At 42.8% G+C, this 13,745-nt stretch overlaps 1 protein-coding gene across 3 annotated transcripts in view; it reads left to right on the top strand.

Moving 5' to 3' along the window:
- LOC109286624 (NADH-cytochrome b5 reductase-like) overlaps positions 1-13,510 on the top strand; it is a 24,931-nt gene extending 11,421 nt beyond the window's left edge. The window contains exons 2-7 of one of the 3 annotated variants that reach the window (XM_019501264.1): positions 3,690-3,870; positions 4,819-4,967; positions 5,972-6,059; positions 8,425-8,529; positions 10,566-10,769; positions 12,668-13,042. In XM_019501264.1, coding sequence (XP_019356809.1) covers positions 3,694-3,870; positions 4,819-4,967; positions 5,972-6,059; positions 8,425-8,529; positions 10,566-10,769; positions 12,668-12,871 — 927 coding nt within the window. In that variant the 5' untranslated portion in view covers positions 3,690-3,693 and the 3' untranslated portion in view covers positions 12,872-13,042. The other 2 variants (XM_019501265.1, XM_019501263.1) reach the window with 2 other exon arrangements.
- The last annotated feature ends 235 nt before the right edge of the window (positions 13,511-13,745 follow it).

Here is a 13,745-nt window from a genome sequence, read left to right on the forward strand (position 1 = left end):
AAAAAAAAAAAAGTCCTTTCTCTTGCTAGTTTTCAGCCTGCCTCCAGTTGGTGCCCCCAGCTCCGGGACTCGCTGAACAGCAGGTGCCTGTTTGCTTGCTCCACGCCCCTTGTGATGGTCTAGACCTCCATCCTATCCACCCTCTGCCACCTGTACAGATAGAGCCGCCTTTAATCTCTCCTGGTCTGGCAGCTGCTCCAGGCCTTGATCATCTTGGTTGCCCTCTTCTCTCTGCTTGTCCTTGTTCCACTACGCCCTCTCTGAGACACAGGTAGTTGAGCTGCCCACGGGATTCAAGAGGTGGGCACCCCGTGGATTTGTAGAGCAGCGCGATGATGTTCTCTCTTCTGTTTTCCTTTGGGCCTTGGCCAGGGGTCAGTGGCATGGGCGAGGCTGAAGGAGCCCCTGGCCAAGCTGAAACATCTTCCAGAGCAAGGAGGCTGCTTCTCCTGTCTGGGGGTGGTTGACACCTGCCCTGACTGAGATCCCCCAATTCCTGGGGGAAGCAAAGCCTACAGGGACCTACTTCCCTGGTCAGACTCCCCATTTTGAGCCTTTCTGATCAGTCTTGGAAACTGGAAACACTAGGTGAGTGTGGAGGATTTCCTCATCTGCAAGCAAGTAACTAAAGACTCACCACCACCTGAAACAGAGTTAAAAAGGTTAATGTTGCGGCACCTCATGGAGACAGCATCTCCTGAGCAAGCCCAGCCACTCTGAACAAGCTGCTGGTTCCCACTCCAACCTTTGCCTGTTGCTTTGAGTTGGGAGGTTGGGCCAAGCAGCCGAAAGACAGTGGATTTATCATACAGAAACCTCACCAGTATCACAGGGCAACAAGACAGGCTTAAGCAACACACTTCTAGTATCTCACAGACCTCCTTTGTTTCTTTACTAAGATTGTACCCTCACTTTGGGGGTAAATGTTGCTCTCCCAGATGTTATTGGCTCATTCTAAGTGGAAAGCCAAGATCATAGTACCTACCACAAGGATATTACAGTTTTTGGATGAAAAAGTAAGGATAAAGTTACACCTTACACTTAGACCATAGTAGGAAGCCCACCAAAGGTTTTGGAAACATCTGAAGCCCCAGGTGTGGGTGGAGGATGTTTGCCTGTAATAGGGCCACTTATGGCTCTGGACACTTGGATTTGGAATTAGTTTTGGCTAATTTGGCTGCAGATAAAAATTTTAAAAAAATACTAAGGGCACTTAAACCGCAAACATCTGAAAGTTACAACTTGTTAACTCATACTAAATGCCCTCTCTGCATCTCAAATTGTGCCACTTCAGGCAAGGGTTAACTCAGCTGTGCTACCCAGCTCATGTTTGGGTAACTTCAGTCTGTTCCACAAAGACAAAATGAGCAATTTGCAGTCTTCTAGCATCCCAGGATGCACCCTTCCTAGCAATCTCCCCCTACCCAGGGATACAGTCCAGGTGTTCTGGTTCCCAGCCACACCCTTGCTCTCCAGCCTGCTAGGCAGAGCTGTGTGGGCAAGAAATGGTATTAACCTTTAATGTGCAATTGCTCACAGTATCTTCTGACTTTAGTGCAGTCTGACGTTCCTCAGATTTAGTACAGGCAGTCCTCAACTTACAGTGTTTTGAGTTACAATGTTTTGCACTTACAACATTTCAAAATTGACACTGTTTCGACTTTATGACATCAGCTTTGACTTCACAATGCTTGATCTGATGTGACGCCACTCCAGGGAACAAGTTCGCTGCGTTGCCCATCTCCCTGGAGAACGTCTGTCCAAACTTCCTTGGACACTTTCTTTAAGAAAGCAGACAAGACTCCAGAAAAACCTGCAGCCAAGAGCCCTACAAAAAGTCCAGCAAAGTCACCTCAAAGAAGTCCTTCCAAATCAATATGATTGCTATTTACAATATAAATACATTAATGTAGCTATATTGCTGATCAATAATTGATCGAGTACAAAATTCTGGGGTATTTTTGGTGAGAATCAGGTACCAGGCCTTGGTTCAGGAACCAACCCCCCGTTTATAACATTGTTTCTTATGAGAAAATTGGTTCCAAGTTACAACGTTTTGACTTAAGACGCGGTTTTCAGGAACCAGTTGTGTCATAAGTCTGAGGACTGCCTGTATTGTCTGAGTAACACATAACTTCATGATATTTCGGAGCTGGGAATTTGTGTGGTCTAATTGTGATGCTGGCAACTGGCACTCCTAAGAATTTTTCCCTATGCTAATAATTGACCCACTCTGTAGGCTTGGTTAGTTCGAAGGCCAGCATTTCCAACAATGCTGTCTTATTCTGAGAGTCCAGCCAGCAATCACACGAGGCACCTGAACTTCCAGGCATGCTGAGCACCAGCCACTCTCATTGCCGCAGCTAGGAGCTCTGGGTGCTCAGCTCCTCAGAACGCCAGGCAAGAGACTTCAGTGGCTACTTTAAAAAATGTTTTCATTTGTCTTTTGGCTTCTGTTTCTCCATGTGTAAAATTAGAATACTAATACTTTTGTCAAAGGGGTGAAGATTAATTAATGCTCATAAAGCACCTTGCAAATGAAACTGCTATGTAAGTGCTAAGTGTTCTTTTCTTTAGCCTTGTCACCTGTGGTTTTATAATTTCCTTATGACTTCCTTTTGTTTAAATGATATGGCAGTAAAGGCATTGGGAATTATATCCAGCTGAGCATTGCATAAAATAATTATTATGTCCCAGAGAGTTTAGTATTTTGCCTTTTGTCAAAGGAATATGACCCAGAACACCGTCTGTTAGAAGAATATCTGGAAGGAGAGTAACACGCAATCCTCCAAATGCTCCTGGCATATTAGCTTGATCTTTCAGTTCTGCCACTCACCAAACTGAGCATTCATTTACCTGTGACTTCCTTAAATCCTGCTTCTGACTTCTTGAGTTTCCCACGCTGCCCACCCCTTCTACTTCTGATTGCTTCTGCATACCCAGAGACTTCCCCAGGTCCTCTCTTGAAAGTGGGAACTGTTTCCTGCCACATTTTAGATCTCAGCTTATATTTAGGTTTATACGTTGTCTAATACAGATTTCTTAGATGTCTAGTATGAGGAACGATACAGGCATGACCACCCATCCCTCTCCTCCACCCACCTGATTACAACGTGTTGTCACCTTCATCTTTGATGCAGGCACATGGTCCATGGAGATAGGTCCCAAGATGTGATGCTCCTTTTGCAGCCTTTGAGGCCAAGAATTTAGTATTCAAAAGTGGATTAGGTGTTTACCTAAATAATGAGAAAATCCTCAATTGGGTTAGATGGGATAAAGAATTTATAAGGGAGATGGACACACGTTCTGCTGGGCATAAACTGGCCACTGACTCAGAGGGGCCAAGATGAAGTTTTTCCTGAGAGCAAGTGCTTCCATTGAGGGGGTCGAATACCCTTTCCTATGAATCAGTTGGCGCTGGCTGCCAACGGGACTTTGGCATGTATCGTTGGTTTAATCTGGTGCCGTGAATCCAGGTTTCCATATGTGTGTGTGGACCAAAGCAGAGCACTGCACTACTCCCGTGAAAATGGAGCGTTGGCTTGGTCCACATATCTTCAGGCAGGCAGTTTTTGGATGCCCCTTGAGCTACCTTTTTGAGAGAGGTGTCTCTGTCAAGCAGCAAACTGCCCACCCCACAGTCCTCTTCCTTAAATGCAAACCCTGATGCTCAGCTTGTGTTTTGGTAGGTAAATGAGCGAAAGTGAGGATGACTGGCTCGCTCTCAAACCCCGTGAACCGCTGCCGTCTCAGTGCTGTGGCAGTGGCTGCAAACCCTGCATCTCCGATTTGTATCAGAAGGAGCTAGCACAATGGGAAAAGGCAAGAGCCAAGAACGACAAAAGCCTCCTGAGCAAACAGAAGGAGCAGGTAGCGACTTCTCCATAGCAACCCAAACAGGGCTTGCATCATGCTTACATTTGTCTGCATGTGATACAAAGAGCGTAGTGGAGGGAGTTATAATGGTCTTTTGAGAAAAATATTTAATTCCACTACAACTTCTCCTCCCCCAGAAAAATTGCCACAATAGGGTATCCCAAGTGCTCTTGGTTTTGACCTCTACCCTATTACAGTATTGTCTCTGCCGTTGCTACAGCAAGCTTGCATAACATCAAGGTAGAGATCCATAGGATGAGAGAACAAACCTGCCAGTGAAAGATGAGGTGAGGCGATTAGCAAGTCAGCTTTTCCTCTGCTGCAACCCCTCAGAGAGCTTACATTTCCCTGAACTCTCTTCTTTTTCCATCTTTCGGGGAGGCCTATGCCAAGACTAAAAAATAAAATCTCATGTTTGGTAGAACGCTCCATTGTTTTCCTCTTTAAAACATGTAATTGTATGCCTCTCAAATACCCTTTCAGACAAATCCAACCATTACGGGGTAAAGCTAGAAGTTTCTACGAAAATAATCAGCAGAGAAATAATTAAGGATGTTGTTGCTATTTCGAATGGCTATTACAGGGTTTCAGAATTAAGTACCTACTGGGTAGTTAAGCTTTTTTACAGCTATTATTTCTGTTGAGCTTTCTGTCTCCAGCCTCCAAAAGAGAGCATTACATTGAGTCACGTTTAGCTGATTCAACCTTAAGGTCCAAGAACTTAATTTTCATATCTATCTTGGATTCTGAGGAAAACCCTGAAAAAACAAAGCAGCAGAGAGATGCCTAAAATATAGGCTAGTTCCCAGAGTTCTCAAGATGCATTTTCTGAGCCCTCAAGCTTTACCAGCACTAGCTTTGTGCACACATTTGTTTAAAAAGAGGAATAAAATAATAAAGGACACCATCTAACCTAGTAATTATTTATTGTTGTGCTTCCAGAGTTGTAATTCAGAGCTAAATCCAGATACATTTACTGCATTCAACATAAACTCTGTGGAACAGCTAACACAGGACACCTACCTGTATAGATTTGAATTACCAGAAAATAGCAGCCTGGGATTGAGTTTAGGACAACACGTTGTGTTAAGGTACTGTTCTAGTCTCTAGTTAAACAGGCTCTTTTATGCAACTTAATATGCAGTTTGTTTTCAATTTGCAAAGATTTAGTACTACGTAAATCATAATTTCTATACTACCAAATTGATACAGCTGAAAGAACTCGTGAGCTTGTTAGCTCTGCTAATTTTATGGTGAAAGCCACTCCAGGACTGTATTTTTCTTTCAATATTAGCTTTGTGTTGGTGGGGGAGAAGAGAATTAAGTGTGGTTAAGAAAAACCATTTTTAGGATGAAAAGAAGAGAAAAGTAGTTGTTACAACAGATGATTTATAACAACATGGTGGGATGAGGGCAACAGTCTTTGCCAATTAGAAAGTTCATCGTTTTAGGCCTTGTCACTTGGGGTGTCAAAGCACATAGCAGTGGGTTCAAAATCCATGTGTTTTAGGACTGAGGGCCAGCAAATAATTTGCTACCATGGTATAGCATTTACCAGGAAGGGGTCATATGGAAAGACTTGTATCTGTTTTAGCAACTGGTGGTAAGGCCTGTCAGATGCCTAATTTCAAGCAATAATGGTAATATCTGTATCTGTTATCATCATCATCATCCTTACTATTATTTATTTGCTGCATGCGTAGAATAAAAGCTAGCCTCTGCTCCAGAGCAATGTAGCATATTTACCAATAAAGCAATTCTTGTTTCCCTTCATTGCACTACACTCAGCTGTTCCCCCTGAACAGCTGGTTCTGTCTTTTTCCCCACTTGTCTGGGGCAGCTGGTGGAGTGGCGTAGCCATCGCCTTGCAAACCCAAGGAATCTGTGGCAGCTTTGTACAGAAACCTCAGAGGGGAGGATGTTGCTGGATCTTTAGCTACATTAGGGGAAATATTTATTCTGTTTTGGCAAAGGATAACCATTTAGGAAAGACAACTGCTGTGCTTTTTCAAGTTTGGCTGGTCTCTCCAAAGAGCAGTATCGTTGGTGATGTCAGTAAATCAGATAACAGTGGTTTCCTCTTTTTACTCCTTAGAGGGGAGGTGAATGGCTTGGAAGTTCAGAGAGCGTATACTCCAATTAGTCCTGTGAATGCAGAAGGGTACTTTGACGTTTTAATAAAAGTAAGTGGTCTGTATTATTCAGATTGTAAATATATTGGTACTGTGGTTTCTTCTAAGTCATGTACAAGACTGAACACACCTTCCACACTTAGCATGAATTATCATTCACACTTACTATTATGTCCCAGAGCATTCACTTAGCACAACGTTATCATTGTAATGTTTCATGAGCTATTTCTGTAGGAATTTTGGGGAAGTTGCCTTTTTTTCTGGTAAAACTGAGATAATTTTACCCCCCCACACACACACACAGTAGACACAAGAGGTGACAGGTAAATAAATTAGCTACAGCATAATCCCTGTTAAATAATCCATGCAAACTGAGATCCGTGCCAGCACTATTGAAATGAGAAGGAGTTTTGTGTTTGACTTTTTCGTGGTCTTCATATTTTAAAACTAACATCACAACCTGTCCTGAGTCTGCTGAAGTTTTGCGTGAGTTGGGATCGTAGGAGCAGGACTAGCATAAATAATGATTTTGGGTGTAAACTATCAAAGCCAGCAAGCACAGTCTTTCTTTCTGATCTGCACATGCCTTTCTGTAAATCCTCGGAGATCTGTAGGTTCCTTTCTAAGTGCCACATCTCCCACGCCGATCAGAGAATGATCACTTGACCCTCTGCCCATCTTTACACATGTAAGGGTGTATTACTCCGTGTATGATAGAACAGGAATCACGCTCATTTAGACATGTATATTTTTTCTGAGACGCTTGTGGGTAGGTCATTTCACCATTATGGTGGCAACTGGGATGGGGAGAAAGAAATGTTACATTGGAGCTACATTAATAGGATACTTTCATAGGTTGACTGTGAGATTTCATGTATACTTGCTTATTACACACAGGTTTTGCATTTCAATAATAATAGTAATGATTGTAATAATACCTCTCCTTTATGTCGAACCTTTCATCCCAAAGGGAACTATAGTTATTCTCTGGCAGTAACAAAAGAGATGTAACACCCATTGTAAGGCACCCATTTTTATAACTTCTCTGGAGGTTGTAGTATATTTCACACTATTCAGGCAATTTTGGGAAGTACTATATTATTATTATTACTGTGCAATCCAAGCACTGTTCAAACCCCTCCATCTCCTGTTATTATAGCATTACATTTGTGATACTACAGTTAAGTGTGAGCGAGTTGCTATTTACCATATGTAACCCTCCTTGTGAGTGATTTTTCTAATGCTGTGGGGGGTTTTTTAAGTGAAAAACTGGGTGTACAAGCCTTCACCCCAGGAGATATTTATTCCCTTCCTTTTTATTTACCAAAAAAAAAAACCCAACAACCCTGCAACTTTTAGACCAGTTTAGTCTTTCTCATTTAGGTTTTAAAGGAAGATTTAAGACAGTGGGGAACATGTGGGCCCAAATGCTGTTTCCCCACACTGTAGAAGATACGGCATAGATGGGGCTGATTACCCACCCCTATCCCACATCCTTTCTGCCTTGAGCTGCCATTTGTAGTTGTGGAAGATGCATATAAAACAGTCACAGCCACTCTGCAAGGGTGTTAAATGACTGCACAAGGCCCACTGAATATAAAATGTCTCTGATATATTGGATGCAACCACAGATGGAAACAGGTCTGTTTGGATGACCCCATGGCTTTCTCTTTGCATCCTTCTCTGTGCTGCCTCTTCACCTCCAGTCACACATGAAGCTAGCGTTCCTGCATGCAGAAATCTCTAACAGTATTTCACAGAGGGTTTTACACCTGTTTAGAGAGAAAGTGTTTTTACTATTTTTTTTAGTGAAGCTTAGATATTAACCTTTCAGTAAAATCTTGGAGCATCACTTACTGTTTAGATGATCTGTAGTGAAAATGCAGCTCAATATTATAAATAGGGAAACCTGAATTTCATTCCATTGGTACATAATGTACCATTACAGGGCCTGGTAGCTCTGAAACAAAGTGAAAATCATGTGGCATTTATTTGAATATCAATACCCAGAATACCCTTCCAGCTCCCAGCTTCTTCAGAGCAGTAGTACACAACCATATCCTCAGCTCTGGAGAACAGGGGGCTTAGGCTGGCTTTTGTGTACCAAGGAGTTCCTCTTCGTGTGCTTTACAGGTGAGAGCTCTGCCTTTTCCCCTGCTTCAGCATTTTGGGTAGTTTTTACATTATATTCAGGCTAGTCTGAAACCAGCATCACTTATTTTAAGTATCTTTTGATTTGGGTTTCTTTGTATTATTTTGTAAATAGAGGGATCATTTTTTAAAGCTGTGAAATATTCGCCCCCTCCCCCAACCTTTTTGTTTAAATGGAGATAACTTTATAATTGCCTTTAAGCTGGGAAACTTCCTAGCAAAATATAATGATTGTTTTCTTTTGTGTGTGTGTATTTTTTAATAGTGCTATGCAAGTGGACTCATGTCACAATACATAAAATCCTGGAAAAAAGGAGAGACAATCTTTTGGCGAGGGCCGTTTGGAGGCTTCCCATATAGACCTAATCAGGTTAGTTCTGTAATAGATACTGAGTGTTTCAGCACATGGCAGCTCACTTTGTTTAATATTCCAAAGGGATGTTGTTGATTAGATTACTATTTGGATTATTATTTTAGGGACTTCCAGGTTTACTGTACAAGGCTGCAGCGTTTGCAGTTGATTAGAGGAAATGGACCCTGTTAGAATACAAACTATTTAAGAGGAAAGGGAGAGGTGGGACAAGATTATAAAGTGCTAGCAAGGGTTCCTGCATGTCGGTTTCCTTTTAAGTCTTTCTGGTGTTGAAGAAACTTTTGGCTGAGATGTATAATTGCGACTCTGTGCTCATTAGACCCCCCAGCACTTTTATCAGAACTAAGGGTGTGCAAACTCCAGGGTCTGAGCCAGCTTCCAGAGAGAGCAGTTGCATCCTGCCTACTGATGTTCCTTCATCCACCCCACTGCATCTAGTGGAAAAGTTATTCTTCACTTCCCCTGCTCTTGGCTCTGGTTTGTGGCACAGAATAATTGCCAGGCTCCTCCATAGAGATGGTCGCACTCTTGAAATGGGTAAGCGCTCTTTAAGAACAGGTTAAATGGGCATTGTGTGTATTGGATTAGACAGGGATGATTCTACCTTGAGCAGGGGGTTGGCCTAGATATGACCTCCTGAGGTCCCTGCCAGCCCGACTTCGCTATGACTTTGATCCCTGCAAGTTCAGTTGGTAAAGCACCTCAGTACATGGCCCAAGGCCACCACTGAAGTACAAACAACGCCATCTTTATGAATAGCAATAGCTGCAAGCTGATGCCTGGGGTATGAGTTCTAACTACAACGTGTTCTTTCATTTTGGTTTTTAAAGCAGTTAATTCCCAAAATACTTCGCGATTGATCTCATTTTAAAACTGGGACCCCGCTCAAAAATTGAAATAATTCAGAGCCATTGACAATGAATCAGAAAGTTGCAGCACACGTAGTTCCTGGACACCACCTCCATTCCCTGCAGCCAGGCTGTTCTGCTGCTAATTAGCTGGTTACAATAGGTTTTGCAAACTGTCCACCGGGGGGATCAGCCATAAACTAACAGAGGCATGTGTAAGCCCAAAGACTGAGAGGTGCTGAACACCCTGGGGTCCCAGGAACTGTGAGCCCAAAGAGCGAGGGTTGTGAGGGTGTGTCTACGTGGGGCAAAGCAGAGATGTCACAGCTAGCCATGCACACACTGGCTTTGGAACCATCAGCAGTGTAGCCGTGCTAGTGCACTACACCTAGGACCATGGCCTCTGGCTTGCATTGTGTAGACATATCTGAGTAAATTAGTGCCCTGTGCAAAGGGAAACTGAATGTTTCAGAGGACTTGAGACTGGTTTGTCCATAATAGATTAGATTCTGCTTCCCCTGCCCTCAGTAGGAGTTGGATTGGCAAAGCCATTTCACATCCAATGGGGCATTGAGCTTTCCTTTGCACAAGGCACTAGCTTTTCTGTTGCGTTGCAACTGCAGATGTCCTTAACCCAGCTCTTGAATATGAATGAGGCCTTTGGCTCCAAGTCCTTCATACATGATTATGTTTGGCTATGTAGACTTTGTGTCCAGTCTGACCAGTCAGTTAATCCAGTCCAATATAAAATCCCTGGCCATGATGAAAGGAGGCAGAGTGGTCCAGGGGGTAGGACACAATAGGGAGGAAACCATTCCTTCTTGCACCCTGGGTTCGTATCCCAGCCTACATCAGGAAACCTCAGAGCCATGAATTGTGCAGGGGAACTGAGGCTCAGTATGGTTTCACTGGAAATTGTGGTTAAAACTTTGGTGCTGGGAAGGGGGTGGATTCCTACCCAAGCAAAACTGGTGTTGAGAAGAACTTATTTAACAAGTCATGGTAGTATTTCTGTTGAGCTTGGGTTGTATCAACCTTTCTTTTACCAATTAGTAGCCTTGTCGTATGTGTTGAACTCTCTTACAAGGGATGACATCCCAGCTTTGCAGAAGGAAGGATTACTGTAATGGCCTTATTCATTTTCAGTTGCTCTGATTCATTCCCCATCCTTTGGTTAATTACTAGTATGGAGAACTACTCATGCTTGCCTCTGGTACTGGCCTGGCACCAATGCTTCCCATCCTCCAGTATGTAACAGAAAACGAAGATGATGAAACCTTTATCACCCTGGTTGGCTGCTTCAGGACCTTTGAAAATATCTACTTGAAACCTCTTCTCCAAGATCTGTCTCGATACTGGAACGTCAGAATGTTTTACATCCTAAGCCAGGTAAAATTCTAATATGAAGCACATTTATCCTGGGGAATCTCTACATCTGCTTGCGTATCAGCATAAACTAAATTAATCCATTCTCAGGGAAAAAGGTGGTTTAGTGATCCAGTAGCCCAGTGATTCTTAACCTTTTCAGATTTGGGGCATCCCTCAGAAAATGTCAGCTCTTAGTTTTCACTTAATTTTTGACTACAAAAACTTAACAGAATAATTCTTCTGTTGCAAAGAACTCAAATACCATAATCGGTCAGAATGTTTTTAACCCTCTGGATTCCCATTTAAAATCTTTGGGTTTATCTTGTGAATCACATTTCCACACTTAACAGTGGTAACATTGAGTGCCATTCCCCAACACCCTTAAAAATACTTCAAGGCACCCCAGGGTGCTGTGGCACCCTGGTTGAGAATCACTGCAGTAGCCTTTGTCTTAAGATGTGTTCTTTATATCCTACACATGGTCTGGGACTCGTACTAACTTGTCTTCTGGGTAGATCACTAATTCTCCCTAGATGACCTGCCTTGACAGAGATCCCCTTGAAAAGGTCACATTCATCTTTATTCACCATGGATTATTTTCCCTTACACCCCTCAAAACTGGTCCTTGTTGCCTCTGAAAAAGTAGATTTATGAAGTTCTCAGCAATCTGCTAGGCTCTTGGTAAACAACCTGCTCTCAAAGGCTCTTGCCTTTCCTAGCATCCATGCATTGCTGTGTTATCACCTTTCATTCACTACTCATGTTCTCTAGCTAGTTTGTAGTTTCACACATGTTCACTGCTAGCTTGGAATCTCATATTGTAGTGTGTCTGCACCAGCTTCTCGGCATCTTTTCTGTCTGCAGAGATCTCTGATTAAATCATTTTCACACCTATTTTTAAAAAAAAAAAAGCTGATATCTACTTCAAGCTGCTCCTTAGGCTAACTATATAGGACAAGAGCATACCTGTCACGTGTCTTTTGTTTTGAGGGATGTTCCTGTCTTCCACATAGGATTAAAGTCCCACTACTTTTATTATTGAAAATTATTTATATAGTAAATAACTTGATTTGCACTGAGATTATTTTAGAAAGAGTCTTTTATGCAAAGGGAATCAGTCCCACAGTTTGTTAAGTTTCTTTATGAATCATTCTTGGATCCTTTCCTTGGGAATTTGGTCATGCATTATGTATTGCATTTGGCCTTGGTAGTTTGGAAAGAATGTGTATGAGGCATGGATCTCATGACCTCTTGCTCCTAAACACCTCTGCCATTTGCTCTGAAGGAGTGTGTCCACTCAGGATGTCTAACACTACAGTTTATATGCTCTGTGCAAGGCAGCCACTGAAGGGCAACACAGTTGGACACGTTTGAAGAGGTCTTGAAATTCCACCCAGCAAATGACAATGGGTCCATCTCACACTAGTCAATACATTCCCACCCACACATTTTTCACTTCTGTCGTCTCATCATCTCTCATAAAAAAGTTGTTTCAGCCTAATGTCAAGTAGGGCAGCTCTCTTTTTATAATTCAGCATCCATCCATCCATTCATCCTACCCATTACCAAAGCTGGGTGGAAATGCTTCTTCAAGACAGAATATTTTGCAACATGTCCTAGTGATGGCCAGGCTCTGGGTTGGCTCCTCTGAAAGTATTACAAAGCCAGATCCCCCTGACAGAAAGCACTTTGCCCTTAGCTCTCACATTTTGCTCTAACATGCTTTGCCTCTGGGTTGAGGGAAGGCAGCTCTCAATTATTAGTCCTGGAGTTCCTTTAAGGGATGAAGTGTCAGCTGCAATGCTGTGGAGCAGGTTTGGGGGGCTAGGCATTTGATTCTAACCAGTGCCTCCGTAAAGAATTCACTATTCTTTTCACTAACACAATTTGATGCAATAAAAAACCTTTTGCTTTTCCAGGAACATTCACTGAAGGAACTTCCTTGGAGCTATCAGAAAAACACATACACTGGCCATATAAATGAAAACTTGATTAAGGAAATAATTGGTTCGTGTAAAAAAAAGCCATTTGTGCTGATATGCGGCTCAGAAGCATTTAATAAAGACATGACTACATGTTTGAAAGCAGTTGGACTCAAAGAGGATTCATATTTTGCATTTTAGCAAAATACATTGATATAAGTATCACGTTAGCCATTTCCCATGCAGACCCCAACCTCAGTATGTTCATTGACCAGTTTGATTTTCTCATGTGTACATTTTCATAAGACTCTGTACAAGATATTTCATAAAGTGTCTTTACGGTAATTGCTAACATAGTTTTAAAATGTGTATGAACCAGCTGACTATACAGAGTAGCTGCTACAATATTTTGTCACAGCGGGGAGAACGAAGGTTGGTGGCAGAAGTACTAACTGAGAATTTAATCGAGGAGACCTTCAAAGTTTCTTTCACTTTTCCATGCACGTTATCATTTTCATTTTGTAATAAAACACACAGGTAAGCAACTCTGCAGAATCTGTGGCTCATTGGCACATGCTGATGCCTTGAAGGTCATGTAGATCTGTTGTATCACTGTGGCCTATTGGAGACTTAATCCATAGATTATTGGTGAAGCCAATGTAGTCTGGTGACTAGGATACTGCACAGAGTCTGTTGAGACCTGGGTTTAGTTCTGCTAGTGCAGGGGTCGGCAACATTTTCTGGTGGTGGGGAAAGGGGCAGAATGACCCAGCTCAGGTTAGAGGAGTGCAGGCATTAGGATCCAGTCGTGCTGCTGCTTCTCCTTGCCCTTTGACTGCAGTGCAGGGGAGATGCCTTGTTGGACCTGGTGCTGGCCACGGGAGAGGACCTGGTGAGGGGGCTGTGGGTGCTCGACCACCTGGGCGACAGCGATCATTGTCTGCTGGGATTCACCATCCAGCGCAAGGTGGCAAAGGCCTGCAGCAAGGCAGCAGCCCTAGATTTCAGGAGGGTGGACTTCAATGAGCTAAGGAGAATAGTTGGGGAAGCACTGAGGTCCCAGAGGGGAGGGGAC

The sequence above is a fragment of the Gavialis gangeticus genome, unplaced genomic scaffold (genome assembly GCF_001723915.1).
Source record: "Gavialis gangeticus isolate Ggan-Ray unplaced genomic scaffold, GavGan_comp1, whole genome shotgun sequence".
Classification (NCBI taxonomy): Eukaryota; Metazoa; Chordata; order Crocodylia; family Gavialidae; genus Gavialis; species Gavialis gangeticus.